General features: G+C 28.8%; 1 protein-coding gene across 3 annotated transcripts in view; it reads left to right on the top strand.

Moving 5' to 3' along the window:
* The window catches only part of LOC136072146 (uncharacterized), a 64,151-nt gene that overhangs the window by 22,171 nt on the left and 19,196 nt on the right, over nucleotides 1-22,784 (top strand). For all 3 annotated transcript variants that reach the window (XM_065820739.1, XM_065820741.1, XM_065820742.1), the window contains 4 exons: nucleotides 14,182-14,400; nucleotides 14,631-14,877; nucleotides 16,814-16,978; nucleotides 17,193-20,449. In XM_065820739.1, coding sequence (XP_065676811.1) covers nucleotides 14,182-14,400; nucleotides 14,631-14,877; nucleotides 16,814-16,978; nucleotides 17,193-20,449 — 3,888 coding nt within the window. The remainder of the gene's footprint in view (nucleotides 1-14,181; nucleotides 14,401-14,630; nucleotides 14,878-16,813; nucleotides 16,979-17,192; nucleotides 20,450-22,784) is intronic.

The raw sequence follows: 22,784 nt of genomic DNA, 5'->3' as shown, positions 1-22,784 counted from the left end.
TAAGTGTTATCTTTAATCATAGTATCCTATAAGAAAAGCACTTCCACTGCTGAAAGAAACAAGACAATCCGGATGAAGAATCTTGTACAATTTTATGAGTCACATAGGAAAAGAAGTGTTCCATTAGAAGAGCAATCACCGGAAGATAACAGCAGGATAACTCTCAAAATCCAAATTGTTGGTTGCTATCTGTTCCTGGGAGAATCCATCAAAAGGAGACATGCATAAAACAAATTGAGAAATAATGGTATAAATAATGTAAGAATATCAAGTGTTAGTGTTGAAGAATAAACAAAGAGAAGTTAAGTTATTAGCATTAGATCTACCAGACTGAAAAGCAGATACTGTTGCTAAAGGTATTACAGCTATTCTCAATGAATAAAATTTATGGAGTTTAAAGATGATTTTAGTGGACACTGCGAGTGTAAATATTGGACGAAGGAATGGGATTTTCAGTTGGTTACAAAGGCATTTTATTGAAAAGAAACTAGAAAGACTACAATTCATTGGTTGTCGTGTTCTTTACTGAGTCCTATGTGTAGTAATGGATGAACTTGGAGGAAACAACATGTTCATCCAAGAACTTGTAAAGAACTATGAACAGCTCGGAAGAATTTCAAGAATGGTAAAGAGGTGATTACTGAAACAGCAGAATGGGGTGATGATATGAAATTTTTATTTCATTTAAATTGGATTAAATTTCGCTTTTTTGAAGAATCTGGAGCATTTCTTAAAGTGAAGTTTCACAAAATACCTAAATTAATTAATGGAAAATGGAATTTCTAAGCAATACTTTTGGCATTTATTCTTCTACCAGAGAGATAAGACACTACTAAACATTTGTAAATTCATCTCTTACAGATGGGCAGACCATTGGTTTGCTAACCAAATTTACAATGCAGATGATAATCAGAAGCTATGTAGCAGCTTCCACAATTACAAAAAAGCGTTAAACTTTGTGAAAAAGTTTTGGAATCAGGAACCATCAAGACTGGAAATTCCTAGTGTGCAGAATGTGCAATCAAATGTTTTCAAGGTCTTTTTGACATCTTAAAAAAAAGGAGAACCTCTATCTATCTATATTGTTAAATGCTTAAAAACTACATAACTCTAAAATTAAAAGTATTAGAATTAGAAAATAACATCATAAAATTGTTTGAATTTTTATTCTTACGCATATATGGTAAATTCTAATTTTTGGTTTGTGGGTGACCTTTTTCAACAAGAAAATTAATGTTACTTTTGTGCAAATATTCATTAGTTTATGATCTAGAAACATGGTTTCACAAATAAGTAATAACCCTATATATATATATATATATATATATATATATATATATATATATATATATATATATATATATATATATATATATATATATATATATATATATATATATATATATATATACATATATATATATATATATATATATATATATATATATATATATATATATATATATATATATATATATATATATATATATATATATATATAAATTAGTAAAAAACACTTATCTAACTTATATCTTCTACTTGAAGTTTCAGGAAGAGTCCATCAGGAGTACTCTTCCTGATGATCCAGCAATGGTGAAACTTCAAGTAGAAGATAAAAGTTAGATAAGTGTTTTTTACTAAATTATTATTGCTCTGTTCTTTAAGAACATTGAGCACTCTATTTGTAAATTACACTAACATAATTTACATATATATATATATATATATATATATATTACATATATATATATATATATATATATATATATATATATATATATATATATATATATATATATATATATATATATATATATATATATATATAAATTAGTAAAAACACTTATCTAACTTTTATTTTCAACATCATGTTTCTCCATCAGTAAGTTCATCAGGAAGAATGTCTAAACATCAAAAAGTTCAAATTATAGGAAAATTATTTCACAGGAAGTTGGGAATTGTTATAATTAATTATGTAATAACTGTAGTATTTTGCAAACAGGAAGTTGCATCAACTACATTAGATAATTAAAAAATCATGAAAAGAATTCTTTAGAATATTTGTTTTTATAATTTTTTAAAAGAAACTTATTTTCATGTCTGCATTTAGAAATGAATTCAGATTTTTTATTTAGTAAATTTTCTAGACCTAAATGAGTAATAATCTCAAATTTTTCTTATAAACATAGTTTACATTTTTTGGAAATGTTATTATAGGCAGGTGCAATTTTTGGAATAGACCAGTTTAATTTAAAATTAATATTTTTTTCTTTCAGAAGCCAAATATATTTTGATAGCATAGTCTCTTTTGATTATTTTTTATGTTTAAAAGATTGTTTGTGGTTGGTATAATGTTTTTTCCATTTGCCCTCGGTTAAGCCAATATATTGTTTATCAGGGTTGTTTTGCGAGGAAACAATGCATTAGTAAATAATATTTTTTGACAAGCATTTGCCATTCATAGGGCAGTCAATTTTTTGATTGCAATTACAATTTTAAGTTTTTTTTTCTTTGGGAAATGCAATTTTATTAATCAATGCAAAATTATGGCCTTTTATAATTCTTTCAACATTTTTTGTACAGCTATAGCTTACATTAATAGTGTTTGTTAAGAATTTTGTGCAATTTATTAGAGGGAGGGAAATGTCAACTAATTTTAAAAAGGCTTTTCCAATATTTGTTGAAACATTTTTGCTGTACGGAGGGTTGAACCAAATTATATTTCTATTTCGCTTTTTTGCAATTTTTGTTTCAAATTTTAGCTCAAAATTTTTAAATCCACTTTTTTTAAGGGCATCTTTATACACAGGTTTGGAAGAGTTAAAAATATTTTCATTAGAAGAGTTTTGATTTAGTCTGTTGTTAATAAAAATAGGAATTTGTTTTAAAATTTGAGGGGGATGATTTGAATTTATATTAATATACGGTAATTCATCATTAGGTTTTTTATAAGGCCTAAAAGAATTTTCCAAGAGGTTAAATGTGACATCAAGAAAATTCACAATTTTTAAATTAATGTTTATTTCAATTTGGAAGCCAATATTTTTGAAAATTTGTATAATATTTTTTCTTATTTTGTCAATTTGAGGCCCTGATTTTTTTTGCATTATAATTAAACCATCATCGCGATACAAGCCTAATTGATTAAAAAGAACTATTTTAGCTAGAGAATTTAAAATACATAAGTCTACAAATTTGCAAATTTCTGCTCCGTCGTAACTTACCATTGTTACATCAAAGCATTCATGCGTTGTTTTTTTCTTCCACGTCTCGTTATTAAAATAGAGTCATGTTTTTCTGCAATGTTTAGTTGGACGAATAGTCTCGTCTGTAATTTCAGTGTGGATTTTTCCAAATTCTATTGTTTTATCTAAAATTTTGGCTGTAATTGAGGGGTAAAAATCTATTTCAAATTGTATAAATGTACATCATTTTTATTACTAATTTTTGAAAACCAATTTATAACATCAGTGGTGTTTTTCCACTGTTGCAAATTTAATTTTTTTTGAATGATATTATTTATTTTGTCTAATTTAATTTTACTAATGTGCCCTAGTTCACTTTTTGAAGATATTAGTAGCCTTTAGGGGAGTTTATTTTGAAAATTTGGTTTATGATCTTTTAACGTGATAAACGCTTGCGCTGGTGTTATAATAACATTTCCAAAAAATGTATACTATGTTTATAAGAAAAATTTGAGATTATTACTCATTTAGATCAAGAAAATTTACTGAATAAAAAATCTGAATTAATTTCTAAATACAGACATGAAAATAAGTTTCTTTTAAAAAATTATAAAAACAAATGACCAGTCTAAATTATCCTAGTTCTAAAAAATTCTTTTCATGATTTTTTAATTATCTAATGTAGTTGATGTAATTTCCTAGTTGCAAAATACTACAGTTATTACACAACTAATTATATCAATTCCCAACTTCCTGTGAAATAATTTTTCTGTAACTTGAACTTTTTGATGTTTAGACATTCTTCCTGATGAGCCTGCTGGCGAAACAAGTTGTTAAAGACAAGTAAAAATTAGATAAGTGTTTTTACTAATTTATTATTGCTCTGTTCTTTAAGAACATTGAGCAATCTATTTGTAGAATACACTAACATAATATATATATATATATATATATACAGTATTGGACAAAACATTTGCAACCAACATCGATCAATGCTAAAAAATGTTCCTAATTTTACATGTCTTAAAAACGAAACGAACTATACTACCACAGCAAACAGTTCAGGAGCTGATGAGCAATCAGCTGACAGGTGACAGCACACAGGCAGAATTTCGTTGACAAGTGCCATTTTGCAGCGGACAAAACAAGTGCAACTTTTTTGGTTTGTTTCATTTTCTTAAGTCTGGTCCGTGTCAACGTCACGGAAGTTTTTTAATAATTAAAGGAAGTATCCAGAAGTTTCCAGAAGCATGCATAAGTTTCCAGAAGAAGCATCTGGAAGCATCCAGTAGCATCCATAAATATTCAGAAACATTCAGAAGCATCCAGGCGCATCCAGAAGCTTCCAGAAGCATCGAAAAGAAGCATCTAGAATCTTCCAGAACAGGTTCACACATTGCTACACAGAGGCATGTAAATCGACATGTAATTCAGTCAGTATATGGAAGTCAATCAGTCAGTATTATCAAGACAGTTTATCGAAGTGAGTTTTATCAAAGTGTTTTATCAAAGAACATCAATACAAGAAGTGAAATACAACAAGTGTTTCATTACATCAATACAGTCCGCATCCAACCAAGACGTTGTGTTCCACAGAGCATTATTGTATCATCACAAGGTAAATGTAACACTGTAAGCCTTGAGAAGCATGATTATTTATTTTTATTATTTTTATGACTTCAAGTGCAAAAATGGCTCCCGACAGTCTTGGATTGGAACTAAGAAAGAAAACTATTGGCGATTACGTAAGTGGAATGTCACAAAAAAGTATTTGTGATAAATATTGCGTGAAAAAATGGACCGTATTAAGACTATGTTCCAAAGTTGGAAACAGATAACAAAGGTGGAAGACCGCGTTCCACCACATCTAGAGAGGATTCTATGATCGTCAGATCCATCAAGAAGGATTCCTGGATATCATCAGTCGAGATACAAAAGCAGTTAGAGCTGCCTGTATCGGCCCGAACAATCAGACGACGTGCTGTTGAAGTTAGATTGTTTTCTCGACGCCCTGCAAAGAAACCGCTGATTTCACTAAAAAACCAAAAGAAAAGACTCCTGTTTGCTACATCTCATATTGACTGGAATGTGCAGAAATGGGGAACTGTCCTGTTCAGGGATGAATCGAAGTTCAACATCATTGGGAGCGATGGCATTTGCCGTGTACGTCGAACGCCTCGATTTACGTTACTGCCACAAGACTGTGAAGCATGGTGGAGGCAATGTAATGGTCTGGGGGTGTTTTTCTGCTAATGGTCTAGGTCCAATACATCGAAACGATGGAATAATGGACCGTTTCATGTATAAAAGTATCTTGAAAGATGCTATGTTACCTCATGTGGAATGGAATATGCCAATTAAATGGGTTTTTCAGCAAGACAACGATCCGAAACACACTGCAAAAGTAGTCAAGCAGTGGTTTCAAGATAACCACCTATCGGTGATGGGTTGTCCGCCTCAATCTCCGGATCTCAACCCTATCGAAAACCTGTGGGAGATCGTCAACCGCAGAATTAATCGTGAAGGTGTTCGTAATAAGGATCAACTGTTTGAACAAATCCAAAAGGCCTGGGCAGCATTTCCACAAAGTTCCATTGATCATGTGATTGAATCTATGCCTCGAAGATGCAAGGCTGTGATCGACAACAAAGGATTCGCCACAAAATATTGATAGCGAAATACAGCTTGGTCAACATTTTGTTGAGTTGCACTTGTTTTGTCCAGAAGAAAATCAACTTTTTTTAATACTTTCGATTAATTTATTACTTTTCGTGTACAAATAATGAACTTTGTGATGAATAAAACTTGAAGAACTTTGATTCTAAACAGTTACATAGTTATTTCTCTAAATTGAAAAAATGCAGCACTTTTATATAAAGAAACTAAATTAGCATTATTTGGTTGCACTCGTTTTGTCCGATACTGTATATATGTATATATATATATATATATATATATATATATATATATATATATACATATATATATATATATATATATATATATATATATATATTTCAAAAAAAAAATATTTTAAGGGGTAGCTCAAGACCCTTAAACATCAAATGGAGCCCTACAATTATTTAAAAAATAGTTCGTCAAAAGAATATTGTGTTGGGTTTTAAAATTATATAAAAACTTCAAAAATCATTTTATAAAAAAATTATTATTTTAGATTTCATTGGCTTTTCACTTTTAGATTTTATTGGAAACCTTTTTAAACCAAAAACTAAGAATGTGCATTTTTACAAAAAAATTTCATTATAATTTTTTTTTCTAAATATTTTTTATGAAATGATGATTATTTTTGAAGTTTTTATATAATTTTGCTTCCTTTGAGACCCAACATGATATACTTTTTAAGAACTTTTTTTTTGATAATTATAGGAACCTGCCTGATGTTTATGGGTCTTGAGCTACCCCAAAAAAAAAGTTTTTTCGAAAATTTTTTTAATTCTAGTATTATGTGTATATTGGGTAATTTTAAGCTAATTTAAAGATATATATACATTCAAAAATGTATCAAGATATATATATATATATATATATATATATATATATATATATATATATATATATATATATATATATATATATGTATATATATATATATATATACATTCAAAAAGTTTTTTTGAAAGCTGTGATTTTGTTACTTAAAGCTAATATAAAGTGTCATAAAAGTGTCATAAAATAGAAACTACAGAAGCTGTTAAACAAAATTTTTTTTATTTGTTGAAAAAAAATTTTTTTTTAATAAATCATGCATCTTGGATAGGGTTCCCATTCTCCTCTTTTTTTCATAGAAGAATCCAATTAAAATTTCAATTTAAATTTGTTTAGTGCCATGCTCTCCTACGGAAAAAAAGAGAATAGCAACCCTAATCTTGGATGAAATATTAAAACATACAATTGTATAGAAAAACATGATAACAAAAATTATCAATAAAAATCTTCAATATATCAAAATTGGTTGATCACAAAAATAAACATCAAAACTAGTATTTGAAATATCCCTCAAATGCTTTTTTGCAAGCTACTTTATCTACTACATGCTAGTAGATAAAGTTAGAGTTAAAAATGAGTAGAGTTCTTGATTTAATTGAAATTTGTCAGTTGCAAATTTCAATTAGAACTCTTTTCCAGATGGTATCTAATTCTTAATTTTGGCTCTTTTTGGATCTTATTTTGACCTTGATTAATTTTTTGTTCATCCAAGTCCAAAAAGATTTGATTGATTTCAAATGTGGTGCTGGCAAAGACAATAAATCTACTCTGTTTTCTTACATCCATGTGCATCCTTGTGTGTGTCTACTGATGAAAGCGTGATATTCTCTTCTCTTCATAAGCGAGAAGCTCCAAGTTCGATCCCAGTATTGCGCTCAACTTATTTCTCCATGCAGCAATCTTGTTCGTCAAGGTTCGTGTTTCGGAGTTGAAAGGGGGTTGTTACCACAATAAAGTAGTTTCCTCAACTGTAGTGGGCTTCTTGGCCTTGAGGAGGTAAATAATATTTAAAAAAGATAGTAATAGTAAAATAAGAACTTTGCTTTATCTAATTATTTCTTCAGTAATAAAAGTTACTTTTATTACTGAAAATTACTTGCTTTCTCATTTCTATACATCACCTAATTATCTCCTTATGCAAACTTAATCTTGTGAATAATCTCTGGCTATCAACAGGTTTTTTTAACAGTTTTTTTGTTTTTAACTGTAATACATTTTTCATGGTTTGCGTTAGATGTGTTGCTAACTTAATTGATAACTTAAACTTTGGATTGGATCTTATTTAACAAAATGTAAGACTAGGGTTGTTAATGGGTCTTGTATGAGTGGACCTGAACCACACCCAACTTGGATATACAGGTCTGGGTTTAGAATGGGTATCAACAAACCCAACCTGTATCCATAACCGATTTACTAGAATGGTCTGGGGCAGGTCTGCGTCTAGACCCGAACCATATTGTTTATTTCAAAAAAAAAAAACAGTGCCTAGTATAATAAGATTGGTGTTGATCTGATGAGTGTATATATCATCCTGGAAGTATATAATTCCAAATGTCCATAACTGAGCATTGCAAATGATGAAAATACTTTGAAACTAACACATTTAGCCATTAGAAAGTTAATCATCAAATTTAATTATTATTTGATTTTTAAAGAGTTAATTTTTAGCATAAAAAGGAAGATGATCTTTATTTTCTTCTTAAAGAAAGTTGTAACCACAATAATCTTAATCTTGTAATCAATCCAAAAAATAACTTGAGTTTTTTGAAAAAATCAAAAAGATAAAAATTTTATGTTTATTAGTAATAATTTTTAATTTAATTTAAAATTGTATGTTTATTAATAATGTTAGACTTAATAAAAATCCAGAGTAAAATCTTGCCCAAATTAAACCTGATTTTTCCCTGCTAGCAAAAAGTATATTTCATAAATTTATGCATACTATTTATCAATTACTGGCATTTATTAAACACTCTCTCTCTCAATGAAATAAGTTACGTGTATATATATACATATATATATATATATATATATATATATATATATATATATATATATATATATATATATATATATATATATATATATATATATATATATATATATATATATGTATATATGTATATATATATGTATATATATATATATATGTATATATATATATATATATATATATATATATATATATATATATATATATATATATATATATATATATATATATACATACACGTAACTTATTTCATTGAAACATTTTTCATGCTTTGATTAGTATAATGGTGTATATTTAAGGTTTATTTTTTAGCATTGAATAAAGAAAAACTTGAACTAAGATCTAATATCAGCAAAAATTAGATTTTCAAGAATTCGCTTTAGTCGAACTAATTATTGGATATTTATAATGATGATCATGATCATGGTCATGATTATTATGATGAGGTTTATATTAGTGCTGGGCAACAAATAAATATTTTAATTGCAATTGATCGTATGATTTTTTGCGATTAATTATGATTAATCCCAGAAGTGCAAAAAATTCAATAATAAAACCAAAAGTTGTGTATTGTGTAAATTTATTCTTTCAAAGTTCGGCTGAACAAAAGTGCAATAACATATGTATGAACAAAAGTGCAATAACATATGTATGAGCAGTTTTAAAAAAAGTGCATGTTAATTGCAGAAATGAAAAAAATTCAAAAGTAAAATAACGTTTGTCAAATCTTTAAACAATTTTATTCTTCCAACTTTATACTTACTCATTTGCACCAAACCAGTTGATGAGACAAACGAAGCCATCCACATTTTCAGATGATAAAGAAACTCTTTTTTTGTACAATATGACCACCAAGACAAAACAATCTTTTGCAAGGTAGAGAATGTTGCAGGTGATGTCAAGTAATTCTGTGAATTGAGGCCAGCCTGCTGTGTGAGCCTTCATGTTTAGACCACCACTGTAATGAACAGGCATCTGTACTGATGGTGGGCTCTGCTCTGTATTGACACACATTGTTTTCAATTGAGTATTCCTTGTGTTTAGAATCAGACTCTGATGAAGCAATCAATAGAGCAAACTTTCCTTTTGATGGCTTTGATATTGTTGTTTCCATGGATTAATCAGCAATAACCCTTCTTCCTTTGAGTATGTTAGTGACTGAGGCCCACACTTCGCCTTTCATAACTCTTGGTATACACTTAAGGTCTTTGAATCCGGGGTCCAATGCTGTTGCAACTGAGTTCTTCATCACCGGAGAGAGATGGCGAAAAGCAGGTAGAAACACAGAGCATGAAACATATATTTCTCCACCTAGAATATCAGTCACATACCTGCAAAAAAATCAAACCCATTTCACTCAAACGTTTTGCATTTATTTATACACACAAAAAATGTTCTCATATTCATGCTTACACACACATACAGACACATTAGTTCTCTCTTGCATGCAATCAGACCAGTTGATGAGAAATATATGGCTTAAAATACACCTGCAGGGCTCCAGTAACTTTTCCAACCTCTGTAATTTGTCCACTATAGCTGATGTTGCCATAGCAATCTTCGTGTTGTGTGTGCTGAGGACATTTCTCAGTGGCTGTTAATTTTTGAAAACACTTTTTAAATGTCCAATTCGATGGAGTCGAATTCCATTTGGTTGGAATGTCTTTTATAAACAACTCCTTTTTTTCTAAGTTCAATTTGATTTTTTTTATAATTCTGTAGCACTTTCTGGACTATGTTTCAAAAAGCCCACCATCTTTCTGTATTTGGCCAGGGTATTGTCAAATCTGCTGTTGTGCAGAGATACTGTGACAGATAGACTGTGCGTGACACTGGGAATGTGTTCAAAAAGCAAATGTCTTGCAGCAGCAACCATATTTCTTGCACTATCTGTACTAAGTGTGCTGACCTTATTTGAAATATCCCACTGCTGCACAATATGAATAAAATGTTCTGCGCATGTTTCAGCAATATGTCTTTCTTGTGTCTTCATTACTGTCAGAACATGTGAATGCAGCTCATTAATGTAATGCACAGTAACTTTGAGGTAAATATGGTTACTCAGCATTTTCCAGTAGTCTCCAGTGAGGGCAACAGTTTGTGCACGTTGTAAAGTCATTGCCTATATAGCTCTCTCCTGTTCTTACAGTTCATTTATTTTTCTTGTGATGGTGCGTCTTGGCAGAGGTTTTCACATGTGCTGCATCCAATGTAGTCTGCAGAAGCCTTCCTCCACTATTTGGGTGGGTGATTTGCTGGCATTAACGGTGTGCATTGCATTTAAGTGATACTTCAGACTTGAAGTACTCCGATGATTCAGCTTTGCAGTGTTTACAAATAGCTTTAGTTCTATCAACTCCTTGTTGAAGAGGTTTAAAATAAAAATGTCCATTTAAGATTTTGGTACCTTTTTCCATTTTTATACACTTCATCAAATTTGTTTACTTATTTCTTGTAATCTAAACATAAGCAATAACGTAAGTTCACACAAAAGTTTCATCAAATTTATTTACTTATTTCTTGTAATCTAAACATAAGCAACAATGTAAGTTTACACATTTATTATAATTCAATTTTTAGATATTATTAAAACAATATAAAATAAACAAACAAAACTATAAACAAACAAAATAAAAATACAAAATAATTTTTTTAATATATTAACACTAATGTAAATAATAATAATAAACAATAATAAGCAAAAAAAAACATAATGAGAAACAAAAACATTTACAGACAGTCTCACAAAAGAAAAAAGTAAAGCTTGTGAAGCTTTAAAAAAAATGAGCGGCTTAAACTCATGACAAACTCTTTGTAAAAACTAAAGACCAAAATAAAATTTAGCAAAACATTTGCAAAAAATATAATTTTTTATCATACTAAAAAGTGGAAATTATTATGCATATATATATATATATATATATATATATATATATATATATATATATATATATATATATATATATTTATATATATATATATATATATATATATATATATATATATATATATATATATATATGTATATATATATATATATGTGTATATATATATATATATATATATATATATATATATATATATATATATATATATATATATATATATATATATATATATATATATATATATATATATATATATGTATATATATATATATATATATATATATATATATATATATATATATATATATAAATGTATATATAAATATATATATATATATATGATGAATCTTTGTTGATGAAACACAGCGTTAAATGGAAAAAATTTTTGTTAAGTGATTTTCTACTAATATATATATATATATATATATATATATATATATATATATATATATATATATATATATATATATATATATATATATGTATATATATATATATATATGCGGTAGTGGTGTAGTGGTAAAGCGCTCGCTTCAGAAGCGAGAGGTTCCGAGTTCAATCCCCACCACGTCCCTGGTAGTACCGCGCTCAACTTGTTTCTCCGCGCAGCGGCCTTGTTCGTCGAGGTTCGTGTTTCGGAGTTATAGAGTTGAGAGAGGGTTATAACCACTATTGAGTAGCCTCCTCATCTGTAGTGGCCTTCATGGCCTTGAGGAGGTGAATAACAAAAAAACAAAAAAAAAAAAAAAAAAAAAAAAATATATATATATATATATATATATATATATACATTAGGGAGATTCTAAAAATAATTTTTTTGAAATTGTCTGCTGCCACGCTAAATGTGTTCTATGTAATAAATTATTACTAAATTAAAAAAATTTTTGAATAAAAAAAACTTTTAGGGGCCGCTCAAAACCCTTAAACATCAGACAGGTCCCGAATATTTTGAAAAAAAAAGTTCTTCAAAATCATATTATGTTGGGACTCAAAAGAAGTGAAATTTTATAAAAATTTCACTTCTTTTGAGTCCCAATAATTTTTCTATCCAAAATATACCACTAATTTTTTATTGGATTCAAGTCCAGACCTTAAAAGACCTTGAGATGGCCATTCTAAAACACTGATGTTATTTTTGTCAAAGCATAACTTCATTTTCTCAATTGTTAAGAAGCATAATCTGATTGGAACCGTTGCTATTGTGGCTGTAGAGGACGAAAACGCAAGACCACTAGTGTAATTGATCGAAATATCATTAATGTCATCATTAATGTGAAGAAAAATAGATTTGTTTCGGCAGCTAAATTAGTTTTAAAAATTCACAAAGATCATAACATCACAGTGACTCCTCAAACAATCAGAAATTGTATAAGAGAACAAGGATATAGAGGTAGAGTGGTTCAAAATAAACCTTTTTAACTTCTAAACAAATGAAATGTCGATTAGAATTTGCATCAAAGTGCTTAAAAATGCTGATATCATATTGGAAAAAAATTTTGTGGACAGATGAGTCAAAATGCAATCTCGTCTCATCGGATGGGGTCCAAATAGTTTGGCAAAAAAAAGAAGAAACTTATAAATTGAGTTGTTAAAGGTAAGAGGTAGTGTAATGCATGAAGGAGGAAATGTGATGGTTTGGGGTAGTATGAGTTGAAAAGAAGTGGGGACATTTACATTTATTGATGACAAAATGGATGCTTCAATGTATTGTGAAATTCTCAAAGCAAACTTGCAACCATATAGTTAAAAATTGAGAATGGGAAACGATTTCATACTCCAACAGGATAACAATCCAAAACATACCGCTAAGAAAACGAAGGTATACATTGACATAAATAACATCAATTTTTTGGAGTGGCCATCTCAAAGTCGGAACTTGAATCCAATAGAAAATTGGTAGTACAATTTGGATAGAAAAATTGGCGACCGAGCATTTAGACGCAAAGACAACTTGAAAAAAGCATTAATGAGAGCATGGGATAATATAATAACAGAAGAGACCCAAAATTTGATCAACTCAATGCCAAATCATCTAGATGAGGCCATCAAGGCTAAAGGAGGCCCACTCGATACAAATTTCCATGGAATTTTATCAATTTGACATTATTTTTTAAACTGTACGATTATTTTTTTTTGCAGTCAATTCTATGCATCATTAGATCATTTGTGTAAAGTTCAAAAGGTTTGAAAAGCAATTAATTCACCAATACACAAATAAATTCTTGAAACAATACTTAAAATTATGATTTTTTTTTAAGTATACGATTATTTTTTTTGCATACAGTATGTGTATATATATATATATATAAATATATATATATATATATATATATACATATATATATATATATATATATATATATATATATATATATATATATATATATATATATATATATAAATATAATATATATATGTATATATAAAATATATATCTGTGTGTGTGTGAAAAGATAAGACAACAAAATTTGCCACATGCCATTCACATTCATTGGGTTGTGGTAGAGTGTAAACTTTGTTTTGAAATTTATTTTAAAATAATTTAGTGATTTTTTCAAATAATTAAGTATGTTAAAAGTAAAATAATATATATTATTTTGTCTTACAGCTAGAATGAAACCAACCAGACCAGTAAGGAGGACTGTTCCTGGTTTACGAATATCAAACCTTACAAATAATGGCCTAGTAGATTTGATGTTTCTTGAAAAAGCATCCCCAAAAACAAGTGATCCAGCAACACGACATGTGCTGCAAACATTTTTTGATAGTGTAGGTTTGAAGTTAAATGGAGAATCCACATCATATATTCAACTGATTCCAACAAAAGGTAGTTGAAATTTATTTAATTTAAGAGTTTCCTGTCTTGTCTGTTTCCTGTCTCGCATATTTTGTTTAAGAGTTTCCTTTCTTGTCTGTTTCCTGTTTCACATATTTTGTTTAAGAGTTTCCTGTCTTGTCTGTTTCTTGTTTCAGGTATTATGAATTTTATATTTTTTTATTTTGTTTTTTTGATTTTATTTTTAGTTAACTTTTAATGATTTTACTTTTTACTTTTAGACTTAGATGAGTTTCGAAAAGAAATGGTTGAGCAACATAACAAATTTAGGAGTATTCATTTAGTAAAACCATTGCACTTGGACAAAAGTTTAAGCAAAGATGCTCAATCATATGCTGCATATGTAGCAAAACATAATTCAGTTGCCCATTCAGATCCTAAAGATCGTCCTGACATTGGAGAAAGTGTAGCTGAAATGTGTACAAAAGAGGGAGTGCTTCCCACTGCTGAGCATATTGTTTCTAAATGGTTTTTAATTTTTGAAATAAAATATAATATAATTCTAAATAAAATATAATTCTTCCAAATTTAAACATGCTTTTCTATTTTATCTTGTTTTTATTTATAACTTTAAAGTTATGTATGTATGTATAAACCCCAATATATGTATATATATATATATATATATATATATATATATATATATATATATATATATATATATATATATATATATATATAAATGTAAAAAATATAAATAAAAGCACAAGGATTTTTTTAAAAGCCAGAAAAGTTCTGATCATGAGGAACACAGATTCTTCTATTGCTTGCTAAGGTCAAAGCTGTATACAAAAGTCAAATGTGTGGGCAAAAGTTATTTGGTATGATGCTAGATTTAGAGAATTAAAAGAATTGCTGTTCAGAATTGAAAAGCTAAATAATATAAAAACAAAATAGGAAGCATAAGAATGTTGTTGTAAGAGGCTTTATTAAAGGGTTGATGGAAACTTACAAATAAAGTTCAGGTAACAAAAAAAAGTTGTTGTAACAAGGTAAGTTAGTTTAAAAAGTTTAGTTGACTGACCATATTTTTACACAAGGAATAGGCATATCTGATTTGAAAACTTGTATTAAAGTGAAATGAGCTTTTAAGAGGGTTTAGTTACACAAAAATGCTAGTCCTTCAGGTGTATTCGTTTAAATGTTAAAGGCTTTAGGAGATGTGGGTCTTCAGTGGTTATCAGATCTTTGCAACACAGTTATACATGAAGATAAAATTCCAAATGATTAAAAGAAAAGTTGAATCATGAAATTTAAAGAGGAGTTAGAGACATACTAAGATGTAGTATGTATTGAAAATAAAATTAGCTTTACCAGGCAATTTAGATTTTAGAATAAAGTATTGCCGACAAAACTGCATGCAGTTTGTTAACCTTGTAAAAGCTTTAGACATTGTACCAAGAAGATAGTGTAGTGGGTGAGGTAGTGTTTGGTGATTAGGTGTTGAAAAATAGTTTGACATAGTTTCATAGTTCATAGTTATGTATGAAAATAAATGTCACAACAATAATCAAGGCAAAGATAAAAAGAGTTTGATATGTTTATTGTTTTATAGGTTTAAGAGTTTTATAGGTTTACTTCTATGCAGAGAATTTATGCTTGATTGCAGAGACAAAATGTTGGAAAGTAGCCATGTTGAGTGTTTAAGAAAGATCTTAGAGCAAACTCTTTTGTTTGTACAGGTAGTAAATAATCACAGAATATTTAATGTTATACAAATTTTTCGTCTTGATATTATTGATTGACTCTGATAAAGATGTCTGAAATATTTTTATGGAAAAATATCTTTATTTCTAACAGTAAGAAATATGTTAATTTAAAATTAAGCACCGCATTTTTGTTGTGGTCATGCGGTCATATGAAAAAATATTCTCCATGAATGCATTATTTCTATATATAATGTTAAAGCGTATAAAAAGATAGAGGAGTAGTGAGACTCATTTTAAGTAAAAAAAATGTTTAAAAAAATGTTAAAAAATACTGGCATTATCAGATAACAGATCTAACAGATGATTGCAAGTATGACTAGGAGAGAAAAGATGCGAATTTAAAAAAAATACCCTGCACATTCATTTTAATATAACATAATGTTATATTATAATATAATATAATATAATGTTATATTGTGGGGTTATGACAGTAAAAAAATGGCAAGCAATCTATGAAGTATGAAAATTTCAAGTATTTCAGTAATGGAGATGTCATGACAATCAAATATTTGGTGTGACTTTAAAAGATAAGAAAATGATATTGTATTATATAAAGTTATGAACAGCAGTTTAGAATAGTGAGTGCATACATACATACATACATACATACATACATACATATAAAATTATAGAGAGTGAACTAAAAATTATAGATTTTTTTAAATAATATAATAATATAAAAATTTTTTTTAAAGGTATTCTGAAATATGTAATCCTGGTTTTGACTTTAAAAATGTGTCTAAACAGCCTGGTACTGGGCATTTTACACAAATTATTTGGAAAGATACAGATAAGCTTGGTATAGGTTTAGCTGTTGCTAACCATCCTAATGGAGATTCATGCTCTTATGTTGTTGCAAGGTAATTTTATATATATATATATAAAATTGCAAGGTAATTTTATATATATATATATATATATATATATATATATATATATATATATATATATATATATATATATATATATATATATATAAATATATATATTAGTCTCCTCTAAGAGACCAATAAAAATTTTTAAAGCAAGCAATAAAAAAAATGAAAAAAGTCAAATTTTTTTATTTTTCTTTAGATATAAGAGCGCTGGAAATTATTTGGATAAAATAAAAGAAAATGTTTTAGAAGGATATTTTTCACGAGAAAAATGTAATGCACTTGAATCAAATGTTTTTAGTAGAAATATATTAGCACGGGCCAGTCATCTACCCATACCAGGAGCAGTACGAACAATGAAAGATCATACCCAAAAGCATTCAGTTAAAGGAAAATATAACAAGAAAAAAAAAGAAAAAGACCTAGTTGATCATTCAACACCTATTAAAAATCTAGAAATCAATGAACCAAAACAGTTCTCAAGTATAAATCAAGTCCCAGCAAATACTCCCCAAAAACTGACTGTTTTAACCAATAAGAAAACTGATGTTGACTTTGAAGTACGTGAAGATACAGATGAAGAACCTCAGTCGAAAAGTAAGATATTGAGACACAGTAAAAATGAAACAGATCTTGATAAAAAATCTCAAATTTATTCAACCAACCAAAGTTTTGCTATTTACAAAAAAACACATATTCAAAAAGAATTTAGAGGAAGTGAAGGTGCATATCAGTATAATTATAAGAACTTTTGGAATGATGAAAAAAGAGAAAAGCGTTCTAATGAAAAAAATATAAGTGTTAATATAGCAAAAAAGCAAGATTTTATTTATCCTGATTTCAGTCAAGGAGGTGAGTTTTCTGCTTCTACTCCAGTTCATTCATTCATTATTAATAGTAAAGGAGCTGTTTTTCCACTTCCGAATGCTCAGAGTGTTGGACAGTTTGATGCAAATAAAAACCCATTAGCCCCTAATTTGGAATATTCTAGACCAATCCAAAATGTAGTGCAAAATATACTGGCACAACCACCAGTGCAGCAAAATAACTTAGTTGCAAACTCACTGGGTTCCATGTCTTCTATAACTCCTTTATCTTCTAATACAAATTATTTAGATTTGCTAAAACAATCTAATAAAAATCAAGATAATAGTTTTCTTTTGTCTCAGTTAAATTTGAATCATAAGGCAATTAATCATCCAACTCAGTTAAACAATATTATTCAGTCTGAATTAGCAAAGCAAACTGGTTTATTAAAAAAGCCAGATGAACAACAAGTTTTGGCTGCTTTAAATGAAAACTTACTAAATAATAAGGTGATGGACAGCTCATCAGATCTTGTACGTCAAAAACTTGTATTGCCAAAATTTGGCAAAAGCTCCGAAGATAATTTAGGTGTACCACTTTGTATGTTACCTGCTATAGATGCTAAAGAAGCATTAGAATTATCTAGTAAAAATTTTAATAATCGAACTTTACCTCGAGCCATCATGAAGCTATGTAACAATAGCTTTTTAAATCGTTTAAAGTTTTTAAACCAGTTTAAAAATGGAGAAAATGGTGATGTTGCAAAAAAATTTATTGTTCCAAAGTCAAGAATTCCTTATCGCCTGCAAAGTGTTGGACTAAGCAAAAAAGATGCAGAAGATGAAGTAAACAAATATTTTCAACATTCTAAAAAATCAAAACAAAATAACTTGATTGTTTATAAAAATCCCCAAAAAAGCACAAAGTTGTTAACCAAATCATATGCTAAAGTTTTTAAAAAACAAGATAAAACTTTTAAAGATAAAAACTCTATTAAGTATCAAAAACCTAGTTTTGAAGAGAATAAAAAGTATAACAACAAAAGTGATCTAGAAAATTACTTAGGAAACATTGTTGTCAAGTTACATGATTTAAATAGTGGCAAGAATGCTGACACTTATCAAACAAAAAAATCAAATGTTAAAACTCAATCTCAATTAGAACCAAAGTCAAGCCGTAAATCTGCTATTGATGCATCAATAAAACCTGAGAATTCAATTACAGACACTGGGCACAAGCGGTTGTTACAAAGTCAAGAAAACATTGAGGCAAAACAGTTTGATTCTGCCTATAGCTCAATGCCGCATGAAATTGGAATTGAACAAATGCATGAAAATACACACATTGAAGAAGTCAGTGCTAATACTAACTCTGGATCATATACGGCTACTGAGTTAGAAGTAAATGACAAACAATTTCCATCTAATAGTCAAGAAACATTGGTTAATGAACATGACACTGAACTATATGGTTTAAATTCTGAACAAAACGCAGGGTGGAAAGGAGAACAGGATGTAGAACAAAATGCACGGTGGAAAGGAGAACAGGGTGGAGAAAAAGATTTAGAAGAAACTTTTAATAATAACTTTGGTTCCAGCACACAAAAAACTTTACCTGTTGAAAAATCTGAAACTTCTATTACTGCCAGTATGCAAGAATTGGATCATTCACAATCACTGTCAAATAAAGAAGAAGAGAAAATAAGTAGCGATAATAGTGTTCAAGCATCTACTGAAGATGAATCAGCCCTAGCAACAAAGTTTAAGATGACTCCAAAGACTGTTGATGTACCAAACATAAAGCCATTGCAAACTTACAGCAAGGAATTGGAAAAAGAGGTACAAAGAATTCCAACTGAAGAAATTAAAGATAGTAATATAGAAGCTAATGTTGTTGCACATCATATTGCTAATTCTTTTAACTGGGATATATTAAACACTCCAACACATAGAAAAAAAGTTAAAAGTCATGACTTAAATTCCCATGATGCAAAACAAGATTCAAAGCAAAAAAGTTTGCATGTTTTTGATAGCAATTTAATATTAGACAGAAATCAACGAAATGTAAGGAGTGGAAAAAATAAAATAGAAAACAGATCGCTTGAACAAGTTTTTGATGCTGATGAAAAAGAAAATAAAATTGAAAATTTAGAGGAGCAAAAAAACGGACTTCAAAATTACAAAATCACAAGTGATTACCAAAAACCATACAATAAAGAAAATATAAAAAGTTATTTAGCTTTGCGTCATTTTAAAGAGTATCAATTAAAAAAATTAAAAGATGTTCATGAAAAACAATTGCTCAAAGCAAAATTAAATAAAAAAATCGAAGAGAAAGAACTTAAAAAGTTTAGTGAAGATTTTTTAAAGGAAGCGACAAAATTAATGAAAGAATCTTCTAGCAAAGAAAAGAAAAAAAAATTGAAACTTAGCAAACTAGATAATGCCAAAATGAAATATAAAGAATCTGATGATTCAGAATTAGATTCTAATATTGAACCCATTGCTAACAGTAGTAAAAATAAACCTGAAAAAATTGAAAAAGAATTTGGAAATTTAGAAGACAAAATAAAAGTGGTTGATCCATCCTTGGCTGATTTGGATCATACATCTTTCTTACCTGATGATGAAATCTTCTTGAGACCACAAAGTATAACTTTTCTTTAAAAATTACTTATCCTAAGTTTGTTTAAGAAATTTATTTAATATATTTAGCCTTTTATATAATATATTTATATAATATATTTTATATATTTATTTTTTAACTTATTTATATAACCATTATATATATTTATTTTGTTATTCAAATAATTTAAGTATCGATTGTATATATTTATGTTATTTTTCATTATATTTATGTATTCATCTAGTATATTTATGTTATTATTAAACATTTAATATTTTTATGTCACCGATGCATTTATATAACAATTGAATATTTTTATATTCAATGGAATTGTGTAATAATTTAATTGTGTAATAATTGTGTAATAATTGTGTAATAATTTAACATTTATGTCAATAACTAATACATTGTCGCATTGTTGTAATTGGTGACTTTAATGCTCATCACACTGAATGGCTTGGCTTTTATGCCACTGACCCTGCTGGCACTAAAGCCTATACCTTCTGCATCTCTAACTCAGGTAGTTAACTTTGCGACTTATTTTCCAGACAACCCTAATCACTTACCTTTACTCCTTGATTTGTGTCTTGTGTCTGACCCTAGCTTGTATTCAGATTCTCCTTTTTATCCCTTAAGTGGTTCTGACCATGCAATGATCTCTATATATCTTTCATCTTGTACTTCTTATTTGGACTCACCCTATCATTGCGCTACTTACAGTTACCCTAAAGCTGACTAGAATTCTTTTTGTAATTTTCTTCGTGATGGTCCTTGGGTGAATGTCTTTTCTCTCTCACCTGATAAATGCGCCTCCTATGTAACCTCCTGGATTCAGGCAGGAGTTCATTCTACTGCGTGGTTTTCACATTTTTGTGCAGCTGCTATATCTAACCGTTATCAGTTTTTTATCATTTTCAAAAGAGTAACTCTCTTGAAAACAAGTGGTTATTTACTATTGCAAGAAATTGATGTAATAAAGTACTGTCTGATGCTAAGCTCCATTATTCTCAGTTCTTTAAATCTTGTGTCTTAGAAGTTAGGCTTTAGAAACTTTGGAAAATCTTCAACAGCATCATTAACAAGGGTGGGTCTAGCATACCATCTCTCATTCATGAGACTGATTTTATTGCCTCTCCTAGGGATAAAGCAGAATTATTTGCAATGAGCTTTTTTTCTAATCTTAAGACCATTCTTTTCCTTCCATTCCAATTAAACAGGTTAACCCATTGTTAAACATTCAAATCACTCCAGCTTCCGTAGCTTAAATCATATCTCAATTAAACTTTTCTACAGCTTGTGTTCCAGAAAACATTCCTGTCTTACAAAATTGTTCTCTAGAGCACTTTTCAATTCTCTCTAAATTATTTAGCAAGTGCTTGACTGAGTCTTGTTTTCCTGCCTACTGGAAAATGGTAATGTTATTGTCTGAGCAGTCTTCTTTCTGTTATTAGCAAGGTCTTTGATTCATTGATCAATAAGTTTCTCACATCTCATCTTGAGTTAAATAACTTACTGTGAGACAATCAATATGGTTTTCCATCCTCTTGCTCTATGGCTAACTGCTGTGACTGATTTTATTGTGCATTAGAGGCAGAGAGGCTAGAGCTATTGCTTTTGACACATCTAAAGCTTTCAACAAAGTTTGGTATGCTGGTCTTCTCCATAAGCTTTCTTCTTATGGTGTATCTGGTAACATCTTTAAGATTATTGAATCCTTTTTTTCCAATCGTAGTATAAAAGTTGTCCTCAATGACAGCACTCTTCTTGATATTCTGTAACTTCAGGGGTTCCTCAAGATTCAATCCTTGGTCCTATACTCTTTTTAATTTAAATTAATGATCTTCCAGATATTCTTGCATCTAAGGTGGCATTGTTCACTGATGATACTACCATTTATTCTTGTCATGATAAGAAGCCAACACTCCCTGATTGCTTCAAGTGGGCATTTGAGCTTGAAAAGGATCTCACTACTGCTACAGCTCACAGTGGCTAATGAACTTTAATATAGATAAAACTCAATTTTTTCAGCCAATTGTTACCGTAATAATTTAGATCTTCCTATATTTATGAACAGTAATGTACTCAATGAGTCATCTACCCTTCATCTTCTAGAATTAACTCTTACTTCTGATTTTTCTTGGAAACCATATATCAAATCTGTTGCAAAATTAGCATCTGCTAAGGTTGCATCTCTTTATTGAGCTCAACACTTTCTTACTCCGAATTCTATTCTCTATCTATGTAAATCTCAAATCCAGCCTTGTATGGAATACTGTTGCCATATCTGGGGCGGATCTTCTAATGATGTCCTTTCTCTTCTAAGACAAGGTGCAAAAATGCATTGTAAACATAGTTGGAC

The sequence above is a fragment of the Hydra vulgaris genome, chromosome 15, assembly GCF_038396675.1.
Source record: "Hydra vulgaris chromosome 15, alternate assembly HydraT2T_AEP".
NCBI classification, from domain to species: Eukaryota; Metazoa; Cnidaria; class Hydrozoa; order Anthoathecata; family Hydridae; genus Hydra; species Hydra vulgaris.
The sequence above is the reverse complement of the archived record's forward strand: the minus strand, read 5'-3'. Positions and strand labels throughout refer to the sequence as shown.